General features: G+C 38.8%; 1 protein-coding gene across 1 annotated transcript in view; it reads left to right on the plus strand.

Moving 5' to 3' along the window:
• LOC150086831 (RIB43A-like with coiled-coils protein 2) overlaps nt 1-24,253 on the plus strand; it is a 75,511-nt gene that overhangs the window by 41,832 nt on the left and 9,426 nt on the right. The window contains exon 5 of the mRNA XM_090372288.1: nt 16,525-16,755. Coding sequence (XP_090228414.1) covers nt 16,525-16,755 — 231 coding nt within the window. The remainder of the gene's footprint in view (nt 1-16,524; nt 16,756-24,253) is intronic.

The raw sequence follows: 24,253 nt of genomic DNA on the forward strand, positions 1-24,253 counted from the left end.
ATGCAGTGCTCATGGAAGAATTTAATGTTGGCTTGTCAATGCTCTATGTTAAGGCTCAGTCTCAGAAAATAAAAGAGTTTTATGTCAAGTTGGAGAGTGACAAGAGTGTAGAGAAGCATCATACTCTTCATACACTGAGAATGGAAGTGCTTGACCCGGCCCTGCATGAGTGGTTTTTGCTGAAAAGATCCGAGGGTGGTTGCATTTCTAGACCCATGTTGAAAAAAAAGCGAAAGAATTTCATGAGAAAATGAAAATTGAAGGTAAGTGTTCATTTTCAAGTGGCTGGCTTACTCGATTCAAGGTTCGTCACAGTCAGGGGAGCAGAAATCGGCTGATTTTCAGGCTGCAGCTTCATTTCGCGAGGTGTTTAGTGAAATAGTTGAAAAAAAATGACTTGAATCCAGAACAGATTTATAATGCAGATGAGACAGGACTAATGTGGAAGTGTCTGCCTAATTCTATTTTGTCTGGTGGTAATGAGAAGGTAGTTCATGGGTTTAAGCAAAATAAAGAGCATGTAACTGTGCTCATTTGTGTAAATGCATCAAGAAATCATAAGGTAAAGCTGTGTGTGGTTGGCAAATTTGCTAAACCAAGGTGCTTTAAAGGCGTAAGTAACCTTCCTGTACATTATCATGCACAGAGTAACAGTTGGATGAACGTAGGAATCTTTACCAAGTGGTTTCATTATTCGTTTGTCCCTAGTGTTAAAGAAAATTTACGAAAGAAAGGATTACCAGAGAATAGTAAAGTTTTGTTGCTCTTGGATAACTGTCGCGCACATCCTCCTGCTGAAGAGCTAGTTAATGGCAACATTTTCATGTGTTATCTTCCAGCTAACGTCACAAGTCTGATCCAACCAATGGATCAGGGGGTGATGCAAAACTTGAAAATGTTTTACAGGCACAACTTCATGTGGAAAACGACTAATTTTGACAGGACAATTCTGGATTTACAGAAGAAATATAACCTCAAAGATGCTATCTACACTATCATTTGTGCTTGGGACTCTGTGAGAAATGAAATTACAGAAATGTTGGAGAAAGTTGTGGCCAGCTGTGATATTTGAGAAGTCCTCCTCCGTCGAATTTGAGGAGTTTCCAGGCAGTAGTACAGCTGTCAATAGCACTGTTTATGATGAAATCTGTGAATTAGTTGACAAAATGAATTTGCCTCAAGATGAAGTCTACGGCTGGTTTGTTGTGGATGAAGATATACCAGTAACTCATACACTGAATATGGAAGACATTATAGAAGCTGTTGTGAATCATGGAAAAATGAAAGTTGCAGAGGAGAAAGAAAGCAATGATGATGTGTGTCAGGTGGGAAAAGTATCCTGGCAGAGAACAACTGCAGCATTTGAAACTTTAATAGCTTTTGCAGAACAGCAACCCTTCTTCACTTCTCAGCATCTTATGCAGCTCCACATCATGCATAACTTGACTTTGTCTCAGAGACATAAGACCTCAAAGCAAGGTGATATTCGTTCATTTTTGAAGAATGCTGAAAGCAAGTTTGGCAGCACAACATCATCTACTGATGCAGATCCAAAACCATCTACAGACCCTCCTGATCCTGTCCCAGCTATATCAGCAGATCCTGACTATCTTCATGCGATGCTACCCAGTAAACTCTCTACCTACTGCAACAGTTTTGAGTGCTTTTTTTTGTAAGTTACTATATTCAAAAAGTGGTTTCTATAATAAAACTCAGTTTCTTTAGTAAAATTTGTCTATGTTTGTCTTAATTTTCTAAGTATTGCGCTTAGTATAATAGTCAAGTATTTTTTAATACTAACTCTCAAGCAACTAGAAACTACAGTTATCCGGCATCTACCAATCTCCATGGGTGCCGGTTAACTGGGAGTCTACTGTATGTATATATATTTTTTTTAGATTCAAATTAAAAACCCTGGTCACTTTGTCAGCTTATGAATTGACTGCACTTTTATTTTATTATTTTTTTTATGATTCATATAATGTAGGAAAATCCCAATTTTTGTATTTTATTTCTTCATTTATTATAATTAATGGTGAAATAAGAAATATCATGCATTGTGAGATTAGAAATATCATGCGTTGTGAGATAAGAAATATCATGCGTTGTGAGATAAGAAATATCATACATGTCATGCATGGTGAAATATTTCTTATTTCACCATGTATGATATGCGCCTGAAAAACATTTTTATGTTTGTAAGGATGTTCACTGTTTGTAAAGATGTTGATGTCTAATGGCAGCAATGAACATGAGGCACATTCCCGAAGAATGGCGGCTATTTATAGATGCTTCTAAGGCTGTGTATAATTGTATAATTATACTTTTGTATAATCACATAGCCTTTGTATAATCACATAGCCTTAAGGCTGTGTGATTATACAATGGAAATACGCTGCCTTCAATACCTCTTGTGTATGCCGTCCACAAAAAATAAACATACACAAACATGGAGAACATCCTCTTAGGTGTACGCTATCAGAAGTATCAGTGGCAAATGTGGTGATTTAAAAGTAATTGCCAATTTATTAGGACTGCAAAAGGGTTTCACTAAGTTATTATTTCTTTCTCTGCAAGTGGGACAGTCATGCCAAGGATATGCACTACAAGAAGAGGAGTTGGCCTCAACGAAAATCATTAACACCTGGCATGAAGAATGTAGCATTTGAACCTCTGGTAGATCCAAATAAAGTATTGCTTCCACTACTCCACATCAGACTGGGGTTCATGAAAAATTTCATGAAGACTTTGGAAGTGAACAGTCCTGCATTCACCTACAGTAAACCCTCAATTTAACGGACTAATAGGAGAGAAGGGGTGTCCATTAAATCAAATGTAACCTGGGTGGGCATTTTTATTGTTCTTAATGTAAAAAAAAAAAAGCTTTAATACAATATACAGTACTGTACAATATAAAATTATGTTGCAATTTGGCCTTTGATTTACGGATATCAGAAACAGTTTGTTTTTTTATGCCATAAATTTCACAAACACATTCTACTGAGACACCTTGTTCTAATTTCTCAATTAGCTCTAATTTCTGTGCCACATTTAAGTTCACACGCTTTCTTTTACCTCCTCTATCACTTGATTCCATTTTAAATTTTAAGGATGGCAAAATTATGTAATAAATAAAGTCACAATTCAGAAATCGCAGAAACACTCTGTATACAACCTGACTGCACAATAAGTTGAGGCAGACTGAGATCGAAACAAAGCAAGTCAGTAGATCTGCAGTTTAGTGACCCGAGTCACGTTCAGCTTGCAAGTCACCGCCTGTTCTTATCTGTTATCTGGGAAAACAGCTATTTGAATATGTTTTCAGAAAGAATAAAAAACGGTTTCCTGAATTTGATTATAAAAATAAAAGTAGGTAATTATCAAAACAATAATGGAAATAGGTAATTATTATTAATTTTTAATTGATGATAACACTGAAGTCTTGTATAATCTAAAAATAATAATATGGTCGATATTAATGTGTGCATTACTGTATTATTTGTCTGGTCCAAATCTGAAATCTGTTATATCGGGGTCCATTAAATCAAGGGTTTACTGTACTTGCAAGATAAATTCCCAGGACTTAGTACAGAGAAGATTAAGGCAGGTGTTTTCGTTGGTCCACAAATAAGGCAACTTTTCAAAGACGAACAGTTCAAATGTGTTCTTAGTGAGAAATCAGCATGGAAAGCCTTTCGAAATGTTTCGACTGGTTTTCTAGGAAATGTTAAAGCTGGCAACTACAGGCGGCTTGTGGAAGATCTCTTTACTTCTTACGAAAAAATGTGGTGCAACATTGAATTGATTTCTTGCAATCATACCTGGATTTCTTCCTGCCAAACTGTGGTGCCATCAGTGATGAACATGGTGAGCACTTCCATCAAGCAATGGAACAAAGATACAAAAGGAAATGGAGTGCTGCCATATTAGCCGATTATTGTTGGATAGTGAAAAGGAATGCCCCCCAAAGCTGAATACAAGCGAAAGGTCCCATGTTTGATACAGATAGGCTTGTAGTTACATCTTACTGCCATATAAATAAAAAATACCTTGTATAAATATAAAAAAACTACTTTTTTTTGAAAACAAGAGCCAATCTGCCATTTTAAGCACTATTTCTGTGTTTAGCACCTAAAAAGCTATAAAGTAAACTTAGTTTCATGCCTGTAACAAGGTATGACCCAAAATTTGTTGTTCAGTGTTATGCAGGCTACAGAGCTTAGCAACCAGACACCTCAGAGGTGGGTGCCTCCATACCTGGTGAGTAGGAGCAGCAGTGCATAGCACATGCTTCTTGATTAGACCGGGGTTCGTGCCATTGACCATCAAATACAGAGGATGCGGAAAGGTCAGAGAATGACCACCACATATCCCCGGAGCAATATGGCCTTAGTTGCTAATGCTCCTAAAAAAAAAAAAAAAAAAAAAAAAAAAAACCAACTAACCTCAGAGGTGAACTGATTGAGGTTTATAATGCTCTGAGAGGGATTAGTAAAAGGAATGAAGGTGGAATACTCACTGTTATAAAGAATTCCAGAACTAGTGGCCATAAATTCAAATTACAGGGTTTGAGATTTAGATTGGATTGTTGGAAGTATTCTTTTAGCTAGGGAGTTATTGATTGTTGGAACAAGTTTCCTTCACAGTTAGTTGAGGCTGACAGTTTGAATAAATTCAAAGTTCAACTGGATAGTCATCTATGTGAGGAGGGAAGCATATAATTTGTATTTTCTGATCTACTTGTTTTTTTTTTTTTTTTTTTTTTTTTTGCACCAGTGCAGCAAAAGCCTGTGGCTTCCTTTTTTTTTTTTTTTTTTTATGTAAACCCCAAACACAAGAAGTATTAAAACCTATATTACTTAGTACCATGCTTAGACGGCTCCGTAGCCAGGTGAGCAGGAGCAGCAGTGCAAAGAGCACACGCTTCTTGATTAGACCGGGGTTCGAGCCCTTGACCACCAAATACGGAGGATGCGGAAAGGTCCAGGGAATGACCACCGCATATCCCCGGAGCAATATGGCCTTAGTTGCTAATGCTCCTAAAAAACCAAATAACAAACAAACAAACAGTACCGTGCTTGGGTTGGGAAGACGAAAGAAGATATTTGTTGACATTGGACTTGAACTTCTGTAGACTGTAATTTTCAGGAAATACGTATAAAGAAAGGTTGTCCCAGATTAGAAAAAAATATGAAATAAGATAAAATAATTTTTTTTTTTATGTAAACCCCAAAACACGAGAGGTATTAGAACCGATAGTACTTAGTACTGTGCTTGGGTTGGAGGTTGAGAAGACAAAAGAAGATATTTGTTGACATTGGACTTGAACTTCTGTAGACTGTAATTTTCAGGAAATACGTATGAAGTAAGGTTGTTCCAGAAAACGTCAGTTGAATGAATAAATGAGGAAGATGAAAAGTTGGTTCTGTGAGTTTGAAGTTGCACAGTAAATGGATGTTGGCTGGTGGCTGCATGTGTTTGGACTGTTTTGAAAGAGAGAGTGGGAATAATAGAAGCCAATTCAGAAGAACAGTGCCCACGGAAGTATCTGTAGAAGAGGCATGCAGCAGAAACAGTAGTTATGAGACAGTGAGTGGAGAGACTCTGTTAGAGATGAATCATTAATTAACTTAACTGTCCTCTTCTGAATGGAATCAAGAAGCCTGAGAGAGGTTTTGGGGGCACCACCCCAGATGTGGGAACAATATTCCATGGCAGGGCGGATTTGCGATTTATACAGAGTGAGCAGCTGTTTGGAAGAAAAGTAACGCCGAGAGGGAAAGAGAAAACCAAGTTTTTTAGATGCAGAGGAAGCAATATTTGTAATGTGCTTGTGCCAAGAGAGATTAGAAGTCAGGGTAATCCCCAAAAAAGATATATCATTTTGCCTAGAAATTGGATTGTCACTAAAGATAAGCATAGGAGCAGAAGAATCCTTTTTGCGAGATATAAGACAAGACTGAGTTGTAAAAGGGTCGAAATCAACTAAGTTGTCTTTGCACCAATAGACCTTTATGCCAAACACGATTGAAAGCCTTTGAGATGTCAAGAGCAACTATTCCTGTTTCACCGAACCTTTCCATTGAATTAGTCCATAAATGAGTAACATAAGTCAGAATATCACCAGTGGATTGACACTGACAGAATCCATACTGGCGATCGTTGATCAGATGGAAGGTTTCTAGATAGTTTAAGAGATGGCGGTTAATTGATTTCTCCATTACTTTAGGAAGAGTAGAAGTAATTGCAATGGGGCTATATTTGGATGGGAGGGATTTGTCACCCTTTTTAGGAACTGGCTGGATATGAGCAAATTTCTAAGCAAAAGGAAAAATACCTTTGGAATAAAAAAGTGAAAAAAGCTGGCAAAGAATAGGAGTAAGTTCAGGAGCACAGGTTTTGACAACAAGTGGAGAAATACCATCTGGACCTGGAGCTTTCTCAGCATCAAAATTCGTCAAAATCCTTCTGACATCCTTTTGACGGAAGACCACAGGAGGCATTGAATGGAGCGTGTTGGTAATGGTGGGAGGTGTTTTACCAAGATATTTAATACATGAGTTGGAAGAAAAATGGGATGATAGCAGATCAGCTTTATCCTTGGCTGAAGTGACAACAGAACCATCTGGTTTGGACAGAGGTGGGAGCAGAGATGGGCAAAAGTTGCGGCCAGTAGCTTTGGCAAGAGACCAGAATGCTCGGCTACCATTAGGGCAAGAAGGCAAGTTTTCTACTCTTAGCCTGTTCAAACTCTAGTTTGGACTGATTAATAACTGCTTTACAATTGTTGCGAGTTTGGTGTAGGCAGAAAATGAAACTGAAGAATTAGAAACAGTCCAATTACGATATGCAACATTCTTCTCTTGAATAGCCTTATCACATTTATTGGAAAACCAAGGTTTAGATAAAGGACGAGATTTTAAAGTGGAATGTGGGATAAAGGATTCCATTCCTGCAAGAATAATTTCACTGACACGATCTGAGAAATGTTGAGATCAGAAGTTTTGAAACAGTAATCCAACCAAGGAAAAGAACAAAAGAAATCTCGCAGGTCATCCCGTTTTGCATTCTTGTAATGCCAAACAACACGAGGTTGGGAATAGCCATGAGATAAAGGCTCCATTGGAGAAGAGACAATCACCAAGTTGTGATTTGAAGTGCCTAAAGGGCCTCTCACTTCGACCGTGTACTTAGAATGGTTGTTTGTGAAAAAAAGATCAAGCGTGTTGGCTGTATGATTAGAGTTGTCCAGTATTCTTTCAGGTAAATGAACAATCTGTGTAAGGTCATTAGTAATTGCAAAAGCCTGAGTATCTCGACCAGCTGGGTCGGTGTGACTAGAAAACGGAAGCCAGCTAGAGTTGTGAACATTAAAATCACCAAGAAAAATTACCTCACTGTTAGCAAAGTTGGACTGGAGAAAGTCAAGTTGCAAAGAAAGGAAGTCAAAGAGCTCCAAGTGATTAGTGGAGTTGGGAGAACGGTAGAGACAACAGATGAATTTGACACAATGAGGTAGAGAGATTTTAAGCCAGAGAAGATCAAAGAGAGGAGATTGCAAATTGCCAAATCTCTGACAGGGAATATCAAAACGGACATATGCACAATTACCACCTTTGAGGCGAAAGGAATCATACAGCGAATAATTTGGGCATCTGAGATGAGCAGTAGTTGAATCAACCGATAACTGGGATTCTGTCAGGAAAAAGTACATGGGGTTTGGCAGACTGCAAGTGGAAATGAACATTGTTGAGATTAGAATTGAGACCATGTATATTTGTGAAATGAATTAGGAAGTGCTTGCGAGGTTTAGATCTTTTCCCAGATAAGCTTGCTCTATTAGTTTGACAATTCATTGTGTATTCAATAGTACGAAAAAGTGGGTGGGACATGCTGTATGAAGTAATGAAATTTTTGGATATGGCGTACACGTGGTAAGAATATACCCAGATCCTTGACATAATGTGGCCTCGACAATGCTCCCCGCATACACATTACTCGGACTCCCTCCAGTCACTATCTGGCAGAGTCCAGGTAGCAGGATTATACACTAGCTGATCCAGAAGCCTCCTAGAGAGTTACCAATAGGTTCGGTCCGGTGTACTAACTAGCAGCTGGCCTGCGAACACCGTTTTAGAGCTGTACACTCAAAATGTAAGGAATATTGGATCTTGCCACGATGTTCATCATAACCTCAAAAGTCATCAATCATACTGCATGATGGAAGAGATAGGGAAGGGTTGACCGGAAGTTAGCTCTAGAGACTAAACATGGGTTCACCACTTCAAGCCTCCAATAAGCAAAGTGGTGGTATTGCACCAGTTGATGAGAGTCATCTACCACCTAGTTAGGTTAGGTTAGCACTATGGCAAATATTACCATAACTTGTGGCTTTTTCTCAATATCGACCTGTACTTGTTTAGTAAATCCTCAGATATCTTACTCTTGATGTCATTAGTGCTAACATGTTGAACAATATCACCTTTTTGTGTCCTTAAAAGGTGATATCTGCTCTACATTGTGGTCAACTTTTGCCCCTGTCAGACCTATCCTGATCCTATTCCACCTATCCTTTTTGTACAGTATATTTCCCATGGCCCCAAATGTTCCATTAAACAGCAAATAATCAACCAACCATCTCTCTGATTAGTTTATCTGATGATACATTGATTTTTAAATTTGAAATGTAATGATTCCATGGCTCTCGTTGCCTTATGGTCTTCCAACAAGATGGGCTCAGTGGTCTACCCATTTTAATTTATTTTTCTTTATAAAATTGGTCCTGTTGTTGGAGTAAGTTTTTAGTTTTCTTTGTTAGTAATATTTATCAGGTAGTGATTTCATGTTATTCATCTTCATTGGCATCAGGGAAGCACCAGCCTAAATTTTTATTGGCTTTTAAATTTTTTATATTGGCCATTAACTAACTTATTACTTTTTGTTGTTTTCAGGAATGTATTCATTCTGCATCACTCTATTGCTAATTTAGTTATCTCTACACCCACTTTCACCTCCTCTTGAATTGCTAACGTATTCTTAACTTAAATGTTTTAATTTACTTTATATATATATATATATATATATATATATATATATATATATATAATGTGCACACACACACACACACACACACACACACACACACACACACACACACACACACACACACACACACACACACACACACACACACACACACACACACACAGCTTGGCTCATAATCCTCTAGTAGAACCATTAGCTAATCACATGTTGACCTGCTATTAGCTCGGTAATTGCTTCAACAGCATATACAGGGTGTCTCAAAAATACATGTCATAACTTCAGGAATGAGTTCCTCATATGTAGACAATAAAAATATTTTATATCAACATAGTTCCGTAAATGCTTGGTTCCCCAGTTATTAACCGGAATGTCTTATCTCCCGCAGGTGATTTCCTTCATCTGGTACTGGCAGAATCTGGTGGTTTTCCATTTTGACGATGTACTCAAATCAGGAGCAAGCGGATATGCACTTTGTGTATGGTTTGGCAGACGGGAATGCTCTGGAAGCTTGTCGTTTGTACCACGAAAGGTGTCCAGACAGGAAAACATTTGAAGGTATCCATTGCCGCCTTTGTGAACATGGGACCTTTACACCTCATGCTGCCAACAGAGGACGACCAAGATCTACGACTCCTGAAGTAGAGGAGGAGATTTTGGATATTGTGCATGCCACTCCTGGAATCAGCACATGCAGAATAGCAATGCAACTGGCTGTTCAACATTTGACTATTTGGAGAGTGTTGCGAGAACACCAACTGTATCCTTACTATCTGCAACGGGCACAGGCCTTTTCACCAGCAGATTACCCTGCACGAGTAATGTTCTGCCAGTGATTCTTGCAGCAGTGTGATACAACTCCTCACTTTCCTGCCTTAGTGATATTCACAGATGAAGCACAGTTCACACGAGATGGAATCCAAAACTTTCACAATCAGCATGTACAGGCTGAGAAAAACTCACATTCAATTCTTCCATCACATCACCGACAGTGGTTCAGCCTCAACATCTGGGCGGGTGTTTTTGGTGATAAGTTATTTGGGCTCCATGTACTTCCAAACAAACTCACTCAAAAGGCAGGCATACAGAAACTGAACAAATGATCAGTGGCGTGTTGTCCAAGAAATCAGGCATGATTTCTTGGATAACATGCCACTGATCATTCATCAACAAGCACAGCATGCACGATGGCGCTCCCGCACATTTCAGCTGCCTAGCTCGCAATTACCTGAATCAGTGGATAGGTAGAGGTGGACCAGCTGTGTGGCCCAGCTGTGTGGCCTCCACGCTCACTGATTTAAACCCACTAGATTTCTTCTTGTGGAGCCATTTAAAGTCATTGGTGTATTCGATTCCGGTAGCTGATGTGGAAACTCTCTGCAATCGAATTGTGGCAGGTTGTGATACATTACGAAACATGCCAGGAATTTGGTATCATTTTTGCGAGTCCATGAGATGTCGATGTAAGGCCTGTATTCAGGCAGAAGGTGGACATTTTGAACAATTACGATAAGGTGATGTGAACAGTAAGTGTCATAGGCAGACCTTCAAAACTTGGAAACCAAGCATTTCCGGAACTATGTGGATATAAAATATTTTTATTGTCTACATATGAGGAACACATTCCTGAAGTTATGCCGTGTATTTTTGAGACACCCTGTATAGAGTCAGCAAAATGTTGAAAAGTGACACAAGGAATATTCAGCCATTCATGTAACAAAACTGTCCTCTGGAATGATGTGGCAGAGAACTGTGCCAGCACATTTATCTGCCCACATCATGTAAGAGCCATACATGTTGAATGGGAATGAAAGCTGAGGAGTGGTCTAGCCAAGGTAGCTGCTTGAAATCTTCCTCATATTCCTCAAAGAATTTTCTCACACATTTGGCATTGCAGGTGGTAGCATTATTATTTTGAGATTTCTCTTGTCCATAGGGTTAAATTTGCAACATTTCTGCATGTACCTGGTCTGCAATATGGTTCAGATATGCTCTGGCATACACCATGCCCTCCAGTTGGATCAGTGACCAAGGAAATATTACACCTCTTCCAGTAATCTGTTTGATAAACAAATGATCAGTACACAACAGAATGGCTTCAGTGCCTTGTGTGGTTTCCTTTTTCCTTTTCTGTTATTCCCTGGAAAGAATGCTTCTGTCATGTATTCTTTGTAGAGTTCCTCCCATGGTGTGCGTTTTGATGTCATGTAATTCTCCAGAATTAAATGCAGAAATTAATTGTTCCATATTTTGGTGATGGAGCACATTATTCTTAATAATGTGCTCCAAAGACAAACATCTCACTCCATCACCTTACATTTTTCGCCTGTTCACAGATGTTTTGTGGGCATTTTTCCATTTGTGAAAGACTAATTATACAAGTCCTTGAACACAAAGTATGGCCATCCTCTCTGCTGTAGTGCTTGCTAAATGTATACTGACAATTATACCTCTTTGAACATCTGAGATCCTGTATGTTTCCCCATTGCCAATGAACTGATTTGGGCACTAGCTAGATCACATTCTTTATAGTGCTACATGTTGCACACCAAATGACATCATTTTACAGAATTGATCTGCCAAATAGGAGTAACATTTACCCGGTATAAGCAGTTTAAAGAAAATGATTATAGTTTCAAAAGGAAAAGCACTGGTTATTCTAATGTAGTGGAAGAGAATGTAGACAGAATTCAACAAGCCTTTCATTGAGGTCTACAGAAATTGATGTATGAAGGCAGTCACAAGTTATAGTTGCCCGAGACAACTGTATGGTGCATTCTATGCAAATGATTATCCATGAAGCAGTTGGTACATCCCTACAACCCAATGATAAAGTTAAGTGATGTGATTTCTCCATACAGATGCAAGCTGACATGAAGATGATGAATTTGCCACCCACCTGATCTTCAGTAATCGAGCAACATTTCACTTAAGCAGTAAAGTAAATCATCATAATGTGCACATTTTGGACACTGAAAATATGTATAACATCATACAGTATGAACAGGATTCACTGAAGGTGAAATCTTTCACAAAAGAAGATATACAACCCTTTTTCTTTATGGAAAATAAGATCTCCAGGATTATCTATTAGGACATGATGATGAACTGGCTTTTCCCTCGGTTGGAGGAAGACTCAGACAACTGGCTTTTCCCTCGGTTGGAGGAAGACTCAGACAACTGCCTTTTCCAGCAGGATGAGGAATCATTTTCATTGTGAAGTCTGCCATTACCTTAATGAAACTCTCCTATACTGCTGAATTGGATATGCTACTGCTACATCCAATCCAGCCTGACCCTGCCCTTCCATAATTGCCCTCTCAAGTCTCTAGACCTCACCCAACCCCAATGCGACTTCTGTCTCTGGGAGATATGTGAAGGACATTCTCTGTAGACTATCCCTCCCACATGATCTTCGAGAACTAAGATGATGCATTATCACAGTGGTAGCAGCTATAAACAAGGATATGCTGGAGAAAGTATGGTAGAATTCGATTATTGATTTGATATATAACATGTGATATGGGATGCCCACATTGAAAGTTTATAACATTAAGGTATTAACTTTGAGAGGTTTTCTAACATTTGGTGCATATTACATGATTGTAGGCTCTCATTCGTTACTTCACAATAAATGTATGAATGTGTATCATTCTTTTTGAATTGCTCTGCATAACACACACACACACACCCTTCTGCATTTGAACAGAAAGACATGATTATGCTAACATTGCTTATAATTTTGATATCATATATTTGGATTTCAGGAAAGCTTTTGACACTGTTGCGCATGGAAGACTATTGTACAAATTGGAGCAGAATGGTATTAAGGGTAAGCTGCTACAATGGATAAAAGGATGGTTGAGTGGGAGAAGACAGAGGGTGGTAATCAATGGGTGCTGCTCTTCGTGGACTAATGTTATTAGTGGAGTCCGACAGGGTTTGGTGTTGGGTCCACCGTTGTTTTGTATATTTATCAATGATATTGATGAAGGTATATCAGGCTTAGTGTCGAAGCTTGCAGATGATACAAAGGTTGGCAGGGTTGTTAATGACAGTAATGGCAGTGTGCTACTGCAACAGGATCTAGATAATTTGGGCAGATGGGCTAAGAAGTGGAAACTGAAGTTTAACCTTGACAAATGCAAAGTACTGCATATGGGTAACCCCAGAAAAACGTACCAACTGTGTGGTACTACACTTAAGGTGGTAGAAAATGAAAAAGACCTGGGAGTAATTGTGCAGTCAGATATGAAGTTTTCTGAGCAATGCAGACAGGCTGCCAAGGCAGGTCATGGGGTTTTGTCAATGATATACAGTAAACCCCTGCTATTTGCGGTATCTGTATTCGCGGTCGCTGATTTAATATAAAATGAAACCTAAAAAAATGTGAATTTTAAAGCGCCGTGAACATTTTCCGCCATAAAAAACATGGGCGTGGCTAAAATTATCTTTCCTGGTCAAAACAGCACTCAGTGGGTGAGGGGAGAGGGGTGACAAAATCGCGAGCGTGGATGTTTCTCGCTAATCCTTGTTCAGTATGTGTTATGCGCTTGTCATGGAAAGTTTTGTTGTTTGCTTTTAATTTATATGCTTATAAATTGAATAAATTTATCAATTTATAAATTGATATGCTTACAAAAGTGATAAATCTACCGTTTTTCAGTGTAAAACAGACTTTTTCGAGTGTGTTAACGGAAGAAAGTGACTTTATTGTGGACAAGTTCTTTCTAATCCGTACAAAAATATGGCTACGAATAACAAGGGAAATGTGAAAAGATCAAAGGTGATGACATTAGCAAATAAAATTGAGTTATTAGACAAAATTTCTAATGGTGAAAGTGTCTCCTCAGTGGCAAAACATTATAAAATCAATGAGTGAACGGTCCGGTCAATCAAAAAATCGGAAGAAAAAAATCTGCCGTAGTGTCCGTGAAAACGCGCTAATTGCTTCAAAAATTTGCTCTGTAACTTGTGATGTTAAATTAGAAAAAATGGAAAAAGCTTTAAATCTGTGCATAGAAGACCAAACTCAAAATAAAATTCCGTTAAGTTCACTCATCATTCGTGAAAAGGCAAAACTCCTTTATCAACACTTTAGGGAAACTGGTGATAGCACTGGCGGGATACGTTTTTTAGCTAACAAAGGCGCTGGTTTGAAAGATTTATTTCAAATTTCTAATAAATATCACATTTAATATTAAATTGTTTCTTATTTTCATTTCGATTCCATATGCTTGCATTTCACTATGTACTGTCTATGTACATAGTCATATTATGAAGATACATATAATACATACATAGACAAAGTTTTAGACTAGTTTTTCTTATACATTTCATACTTTGGAACGGAACCCCTTTATTACTATGGGAGCCATAACTCAGTATTTGCGTTTTCAGTATTCGTGGCATTTCTCAGGAATGTAACCCCCACGAATAGCGGGGGTTTACTGTATAGGAATTTTGCTAGCAGGGAAAAGGAGGTGATTGTCTCTCTGTATAAGGCAATGGTCGGGCCACGCCTTGAGTACTGCGTACAGGTCTGGAGGCCTCATTTTAGGAAGGATGTAGATTTGTTTGAGCGTGTACAGGGAAGGGCAACAAGATTGGTGAGGGGAATGAAGGGATCCTCTTACCAAGAGAGGCTTAAGTTCTGCAAATTGCAGTGGCTGGAGACTAGGCACCTGCGCAGTGATCTGATTGAGGTGTATAAGGCCCTGAATTGGTTGAGCATGCTGAATTCTGATGGGATCCTTCCACTTGTTCAGGTTACGAACCTAAGGGGTCATAAATTCAAATTAAGATATGACAGATGTAGAATAGATGTGCGGAAATTTGCCTTTAGCCAGCGGGTAGTTAATTGCTGGAACAAACTTCCATCTGTCGTTGTGGAAGTTGATAGGTTGAATAAATTTAAGGAGGGAATGGTGTGATTTTTTTTTTTTTTTTGGCTAATGCTGCATAAGCTCATACACTTGCTTTCTTGCATACATGCCACTACTACTACTACTACTATAGTAAGCACAATTTTAAAATAGTGCTTAAGTAAGCAGGTTAGAAATAATGATATTTTAAAAATAAAAAATAGTGATAGTTTAGAGATTAAGATAGATCCTTGGGAGTGATTATGGGAAGCATTCCGAACCTTACACTCCCAGTATACCAGGTATAAGCTTTTCGATGTCTTCTTTCACTTACTTTTAGCATTTCAGCTGTTAGTGTACTCAAAGGAAAGGAAGCTATTATTGCTATCACTTAGTGTTCGTCACCCCTTCCCTCCCATTTCAATTGCTGTAATGACTTCACAACTCTGAACTTATTTAATGATAATTGGGGTTAGTATTATTTCCTCTTCACTGGGAGGTGCCTCCGTAGCCAGGTGGGTAGGAGCAGCAGTGCGTAGCACAGGGTTTGAGCCCATGACCACCAAATACGGAGGATGCGGAAAGGTCAGGGAATGACCATTGCATATTCCCAGAGCAATGTGGCCTTAGTTGCTAATGCTCCTAAAAACCAAATAACAACAACAACATCTTCACTGGAACCTTTAACCCACTAGCTTGCACATATAATACCATGGGAATATTTGGTTTAAAGGCAATAAATAATTTAAAATTGGGCACTTAATATATTCATTATCTTAATAGTATAGTAATAGCAAATAACAGCTTAAAATAAATAAATCTGTAAATGAAATTGATAATATTGTATGGTGAGGTAATTTTAAAGGTTTAATATTTTATTTTTAGTACTGTGGACAATAACAAGACCACTTGTGGAATTGAAGTGCAAATGCATTTGGAAATTTCATGTCATATCAGCATCACTCTAGTGACGGCTGTATTTGACATGCCAAACTGTGCTAACTGAACACTAGCACTAAAAAAATGGTAAAACAAAATTAAATTAAGAATTCTACTTACATTATGAGCTGTGCAAAATGTAAAGTCCACTAACAGCAGTAAAACAATAGTCGATCAAATAATAGTGACGAAAAACTATAATCCACCAGAAAATTATAATCCAACTAACACATCAAACTGAAACAATAATGTGTAAGATATGAAATCAAAACCAAAAATAAATTAATATTAGACATCCACATCCTCCCTGTAGAAGTAATTTTTGTGACCTGTAATGTTCATTTTTGCTACCAATCATGGCATTCTCAACCAAGGCTTAAAAATCTATTGAATTGGCATATAGGCATACAAAGAATGGCTAAAACTGAGATTTGATGTTTTTACAGACAAAACAAAATCAGAGGTGCAGATCAAAAGTCAATAATTCATAATCATATTTACTTGGGTTAAATAACATTTAAACCAACATTCCACCAATAAAAATTGAAAATTAGTGATTTTTATTTGAAAATTCATTGGCTTAACAGCTATTGATTTAAATGAATACTTTGAAATGTGAAAAATAAAATATACTTAATAAAATTGTTTTGTCCTTCATAAAAAGTTTTTACTACATTAGGCTGAAGAGAAAAAGCAACAAAGAAATGAAGAAAAAATAGCCGAACAAATAGAGAAATTGCAGGAAATATACAACAATTTTTATGGAGATATGCTGACAGAAAATCCTGATGTAGCAAAGAGTGCATATGGTAGCCATCGTGTTGTTCCTGATAGGTGGAAAGGAATGAGTAAGAAACATTTGGAAGATGAATACTATCAAGGACAGAAAGATCAGATTGTTGAGAATCAGGTAAAAACAGAAAATCTCATGAGTTGTTAATTTAAATAATATTCTCTCTCTGTGTTTCAGAGTATATTGCATTATTTTGTTACTTTAGTGTGAATGGCACTTATGAACCAGACAAAAAGGAAGGAGCCATCAAAGTAATGATCTTTAATGTTATTTATTTCCTTTCTGTATTGATATTTGTCTATCTAAAATAGTTTAATTTTAGAAATTTAATTATATTACCTAGTTAAATTGTGAATATTATATAAAAGTTGTTTTAAAAATTATGTGCAGAAACTTCTGGACATAGAGATCTGTAATGCAAGCCACCCAAAATAAGAAGGAAAAAAAAAAAAAAGGTAATATAAATGTGCACTGTCCAAAAATGCTTTATTTCAGAGATATTACATTAAACTTTCAAAAAAAGTATTCTGACATAACAATCTTTAATTTTTAAGGTTCGTGTACTCATTTTACAATTATTGTTTGATGACTTTGCAATTGAACACAAACTTCAGCTGCTAATTTAGTCACTGTTGAATGTGCTTTAACATTCCCACATTTTCTGGTGCAGGTTGTTTCACAGCCACATTATATTCATCACTGCAGTTCTGTGATATCTGGAACTACCATTCCATACTCTAGGCTCTTTAAATTAACCACAGTAAGTTGTCAATAGAGCCTTCCGTGCATATTCATCTGAGGGGATAAGTAGCATTGAGGTCAGCCCTTATTGGCCTCAATGCTACTGGCCATTAAAATATCATTGTCTGGCCAGTCACTTGCCGTAGAAGAACAAGTGGTGTCTAATTAACTGATTGCACCACCACCACCACCACCAGATTTTAATAGGGAATTGCTCTTAGTGGGCCCTTTCCATTAGACCCTACAAATTTTCTTCTGTCTACTCATGCAAGTTGTGTGAATTGATGAATATCCCATATGAAGTCTGTTCCATCAGAAAAAACTAAAACTTATAAAACCAGGATTCTAGACTTGACTTTAAGCGATTATCGTAAATAACTTTCATGTGTAATAACTTTGAAATGAAGCATTTTCACACATACATGTTTATATGACTTCCTTTTCTTTATTATTTTTCACTCTAGTATACCTCAGAGAATTTTTCACACATAGTTTTGAAACAATCTGCATATAGCTAAAAGTTGGAAGATAACTCAAAGATTAACCCCATTCTGCAAGATTGGACTAATATTCAGTTTATTCAATGGAAAATCAGACAATAGAAAACTAACAGTAATAACCGATAAGTGAAAGTGAGAAAAATACAAACTGTGCAATGTATAGTAACCCATGTAGGCATCATGAAGGTGCATGCTTGGTACAACGTATGGTTTCTTTTGGCCACTAGATGTTAACTATTAGCATTAGTAGAGGCATATGATACAAGAAAGCAAGCTTATGCAGCATCAGCCAAAAAAAAAAAAAAAAAACCCACTCCCATTTCATCCCTCCGTTCATTCAAAATACCTGTCCAGCTGGGCCTTAAATTTATTTAGGCTGTCAACTTCCACAACAAAGGATGGAAGCCTGTTCCACCAACCCACTACCTGCTGGCTAAAGGCAAATTTCCACACATCTATCCTACATCTGTCTTTCCTCAATTTGAATTTATGCCCTATCAGGTGACTATTCTGAGCAAGAGGAAGAATCCCATTGGCATTGAGCATGCTCAGACCATTCAAGGCTTTATACACCTCACCAATGAGTTTCAGATCACCTCGCCGGTGCCTAGTCTCCAGACACTGTAATTTGCAAAACTTGAGCCTTTCTTCTTAAGAGCAACCCTTTGTTCCATTCACTAATCTTTTTTGCCCTTCTCTGTACTCGTTCCAGCAGCTCTACATCCTTCTTCAAATGAGGCCTCCAGACCTGTATACAGTACTTACTCAAGGTGTGGCCTGAGCATTGCCTTATACAAGGGAATAATCACCTCCTTATCCCTGCTAGAAAAATTCCTGTATATCATTGACAAGACACCACGAGCTACTCTTGCAGCCCATATGCACTGCTCAGAGAACTTCATATCTGCCTGCACAATTACCCCCAGGTCCTTTTCATTCCCTACCACTGTCAGTGGCACCTCTGTAGGATGTAGAGCTGCCACTGTCAGTGGCAGCTCTACATCCTTCTGCAGGAGCAACAGTGCGTAGCACACGCTTCTTGATTAGACTGGGGTTCGAGTCCGTGCCCACCAAATACGGAGGACGCGGAAAGGTCAGGGAATGACCACCGCATATCCCCGGAGCAATATGGCCTTAGTTGTTAATGCTCCTAAAAACCAACAACAACCACCACTGTCAGTGTAGTACCACAGAGTCGACAGGTTGCTCTGGGGTTACTGTTTCCCCTATGTAGTACTTTACATTTGTCAATGTTAATCTCCAGTTGCCACCTCTCAGCCCAACTGCTCAACCTTTCCAGATCCTGTTGCAGCAGCATAGCATCAGTAGTGTCCTTAACAACCTTGCCAACCTTTGTATTGTCTGCAAACTTGGACATTAAGCTTGATATACCATCAACAATATGTTGACACCGTTGGTTAGTTAGGTTCTACACATCGTATCCCTTTTGATTCTGCTGACTAGAGACGGTCGTGTTCCAAGCCGCTAAGTGGATTTTTCTTATTTATTGATTTGAAATTATTGTTTTTCTAAAACTTTGATTTAAATTTAGTAGTATAACATTATTTTGTGATTTTCTGATTAACTTGGTGTATTTATTCTTTACTCGGCCTTGTAATTGCATAAAAGTATCGGTAAAGGTTTCCACGTGTTTCACCTCCGATACCGTTCGTAAATTTCCCACCATTGTGATACGATAGTTGTATGCCGTACTAGATAGCGTTAGTTGAACTTCGTTAGCAGTTAAATTGTACGTTTAAATAAATACATATAACGACTTAGATTACAAACGTAATATAATTAATTATATATAACATAATTAATAACTTAACATAATTAATTATAATTAATTAATAGAATCATGACTCAGACCAGAGCAGCAAAGCAAAAGGCTCAAGCTAATGGAAGCGCTGTGGCTCAGAGCAGAACTGAGGGGGGCAGTTGTCCTCTGACTCACAGCCTTATAAAATGCACTGTTTGCTTGATGTTTGCAGAGCAATCGGGTACGGGACATGATACTGCCAAGGGGGATGTCTTTGTGTGTGCGCGATGCAAGGAGTGTATCGATATCAGGCAACAACTCGGCATTCTTGTGGGCCTATATGAGAGCTTGAAGGACAGGGTGGATGCCCTCGAAGGAACTGAATTGAGGGGCCCATCAAGCTCTCAGCTGCCCACATCAACGCCAGAGCTTGCACTTGGGCATCGTGTGACACAGACAACCCCCAAGGCAGAATGCGCTGGTCCCGAAGGAACTAGTAGTTGTTGGTGACTCTATTGTCAGGGAAACGGGGAACATGCTTTGTAAAAAAGATAGGTGGAACAGGACCAGGGTATGTCTGCCAGGGGCAAAGGTTGATGACGTTGTAGAGCGAATATCATCTTTTAAGGGCACAAAAGGCGATATAGTTGTACACGTTGGCACTAATAATATTAAGAGTAGGAGACCGGCAGAATTACTTAACAAGTACAGGTCACTGTTGAACAAAAGCCGAGAATTAGGGTTGAATTTGAAAGTGTCTGCAATTCTGCCCAGACACGATAGGAGGGAGTATATGATGAGAGCCTTGTCGATCAATTCGGCCCTGGAAAGATTGTGCAAGGCTCAAGGGGTAGAATTTTTTTCAGCCTGGACTGTACTTGTTAACAGGAGAGATTGCTTCTACAGGGATGGGATACACTTAAATAGAAAGGGTGCAAGAATATTTGCTGATGCTATCGAGGCAGTGTTAGGTGGGTCGGAAAACTGCTAGCTTGGGGGGAGACAAAGACCAATAGATTGACAGTAGCCACTGGCAGAGGTGAAAGAGATTCTTGCACTGCTTCTATTAGAATGAGCAGAAGCCTGAAAAACAAGATGCATGGTATTTCAGAGACTGCTGGGAGCCATTGCGGTACAAGTAAACACATGGGTTGTGTTAGGGTAGCTAAGAATAGAAACAGGTGCAGGTGTACTTGCGTGTACACCAATGCTAGGAGTTTAGTAAATAAATTTGATGAATTTGAGGTATTGCTCAAAACATCAAAGGCAGATATCGTTGGGATATCAGAGACGTGGTGTCACACAGATATAGGGGATGCAGAACTGCAATTTGGGGAGTACAACGTCTACAGAAAGGATAGACAGGATAGGAAGGGGGGAGGGGTTATGCTATTAGTTAAGAAACACATAAAAACCAAGGAAGTGAAGCCAGTCGACATCGCTGGACAGTGCAGTGTTGAGTCAGTTTGGTGTGACATAAGCATTGGGAGATCAAAATTGAGAGTAGGAGTGTGCTATAGGCCTAATGACTCTGATGAGTATAATAAGGAACTGTACAGGGAAATAGAGTGGGCCAGTAAATCAGAGAGTCTTATAATGGGAGATTTTAATTTCCCAGATATTGACTGGAATTTGGGGGCTGGTTACTCACACACTAGCAGGGCTTTTGTGGATTTATTGGATGATTGTTTTCTACATCAGCATGTTCGGGAGGCTATTAGAGGGAGTAATACTCTTGATTTGATTATCAGCAGTGATTCTTCATGCATTAAGAATCTGCAGATAAATGAACCACTAGGTGGCAGTGATCACAGTGTGCTGAAGTGGGAGTTACTGAAAGAGGTAACTACCATTAGGGGTAAAGGGAAGGGTTATTGCTTTCGTAAAGGCGACTACGATGGACTGAGACAGTATTTAAATTCTATACAGTGGGACCAACTGATGATGTTACCAACAGCAAATTCAAAATGGGAAGCATTCAAAGAACTTATCTTGGAAGCTACTACGCTTTACATACCAACTAAGAAATATTGTTCAAGGTTTAGGCCAAAATGGATGTCAGATGAACTAATGAGGCATATGGCAGAGAAGAAAAATGCATGGGATACTTACAAATTAACACATGACACAGAAGCCTATGATAGATACAAGTTGATATGCAACCAAGTTACAAAGGAGGTTAGGCAGGCGAAGGCAGATTACGAGAAATCCTTGGCAAGGGATGCAAAGAAAAACAGCAAAGAGTTCTTTACTTATGTAAACTCTAGAAGGAAGGGGATGAATCAGATTGGTCCACTTGATATTGATGGGTCAACTGTTGATGATCCTGCTCAGGTAGCTAACAAACTAAATGAATATTTTGCATCGACATTCACACATGAGGAGTTATTCAGCAAGGGGAATGCCAGAGGTGTATTGAACTCTGGCAGTAAGCTAGAGAATCTTGTAATAACTGGGAGTAAAGTGGAGGAGAAACTGTTGAAGATAAACACAAGAAAGGCACCCGGGGTGGATGGGATCTAACCAGTTATATTAAAGGAGGCAGCAAAGGAAGTAAGCAAACCCTTAGCCATAATTATGAGAGCTTCCTTGGACTCAGGGGAGGTACCCATAGACTGGAAATGTGCAAATGTGACTCCAATTCACAAAGGAGGATCAAAGGCTGTCACAAGTAATTATAGACCTGTGAGCTTAACTTCTGTTCCAGGAAAATTAATGGAGGCACTGGTTAAAGAAGCACTGCAGGATCATTTAGACAAGACTTCAGTTATAGCTCAGACACAGCATGGTTTTGTTAAGGGGAAGTCTTGCCTGACCAACTTGATTGGATACTATGATGCAGTCACAAAAGAACTGGATGCAGGGAATAACTTTGATATTATATACTTGGATCTTAGAAAGGCTTTTGATACTGTTGCACATGGAAGACTGCTACACAAATTGGAGCAGTGTGACATTGGAGGCAAATTGCTGCTATGGATAAAGGGGTGGTTGAGGGGGAGAAGACAGAGAGTGGTAATCAATGGACACTGCTCATCGTGGACTAATGTTATTAGTGGAGTCCCTCAGGGCTCAGTGTTGGGTCCATTATTGTTTTCTGTATTTATAAATGATATTGATGATGGTATATCAAGCTTAATGTCCAAGTTTGCAGATGATACAAAGGTTGGCAAGGACACTACTGACACTATGCTGCTGCAACAGGATCTGGAAAGGTTGAGCAGATGGGCTGAGAGGTGGCAAATGAAGTTTAACATTGACAAATGTAAAGTACTACACATGGGAAACAGCAACCCCAGAGCAACATATCAACTCTGTGGTACTACACTGACAGTGGTAGAGAATGAAAGGGACTTGGGGGTGATTGTGCAGGCAGATATGAAGTTCTCTGAGCAGTGCAGACGGGCTGCAAGAGTAGCTCATGGAGTATTGTCAATGATATACAGGAATTTTTCCAGCAGGGATAAGGAGGTGATTATTCCATTGTATAAGGCAATGGTCAGGCCACACCTAGAGTACTGTATACAGGTCTGGAGGCCTCATTTCAAGAAGGATGTAGAGCTGCTGGAACGAGTACAGAGAAGGGCAACAAGATTAGTGAATGGAACAAAGGGGTGCTCTTACGAAGAAAGGCTTAAGTTTTGCAAATTACAGTGTCTGGAGACTAGGAACCAGCGAGGTGATCTGATAGAGGTGTATAAAGCCTTGAATGGTTTAAGCATGCTCAATGCTGATGGGATTCTTCCTCTAGCTCAGAAAAATCACCTGAGAGGGCATAAATTCAAATTGAGGAAAGACAGATGTAGGATAGATGTGCGGAAATTTGCCTTTAGCCAGCGGGTGGTTGGTTGGTGGAACAGACTGCCATCCCTTGTGGTGGAGGTTGATAGCCTAAATAAGTTTAAGGCTCAGCTGGACAGGTATTTTGAACGAACAGAGGGGTGAAGTGGAAGTGGGTTTTTTTTTTTGGCTGATGCTGCATAAGCTTGCTTTCTTGCATCAAATGCCTCTACTAATGCTAATGCTAATATCATTTATAAATACAGAAAACAACAATGTACCCAACACTGAACCCTGAGGGACTCGACTAATAATATTAGTCCAATAAGAGCAGTGTCCATTGATTACCACTCTCTGTCTTCTCCTACTCAACCATCCCTTTATCTATAGCAGCAATTTGCCTCCAATGCCACACTGCTCCAATTTGTGCCACAGTGTTCCATGTGTAACAGCATCAAAAGCCTTTGTAAGATCCAAATATATAATATTAAAGTTATTCCCTGCATCCAGTTATTTTGTGACTGCATCATAGTATCCAATCAAATTGGTCAGGCAAGACTTTCCCTTAACAAAACCATGCTGTGTCCGAGCTATAACTGAAGTCTTGTCTAGATGATCCTGCAGTGCATTTTTAACCAGTGCCTCCATTAATTTTCCGGGAACAGAAGTTAAACTCACAGGTCTATAATTACTTGTGTCAGCCTTTGATCCTTCTTAGTGAATTGGGGTCACATTTGCACATCTCCAGTCTATTGGTACCTTCCCTGAGTCCAAAGAAGCTCTCTTAATGGGTAAAGGTTTGCTTACTTCCTTTTCTGGCTCTTTTCATATA

Source organism: Mastigoproctus giganteus, chromosome 4, assembly GCF_048544385.1.
Source record: "Mastigoproctus giganteus isolate SK-2022 chromosome 4, ASM4854438v1, whole genome shotgun sequence".
NCBI classification, from domain to species: Eukaryota; Metazoa; Arthropoda; class Arachnida; order Uropygi; family Thelyphonidae; genus Mastigoproctus; species Mastigoproctus giganteus.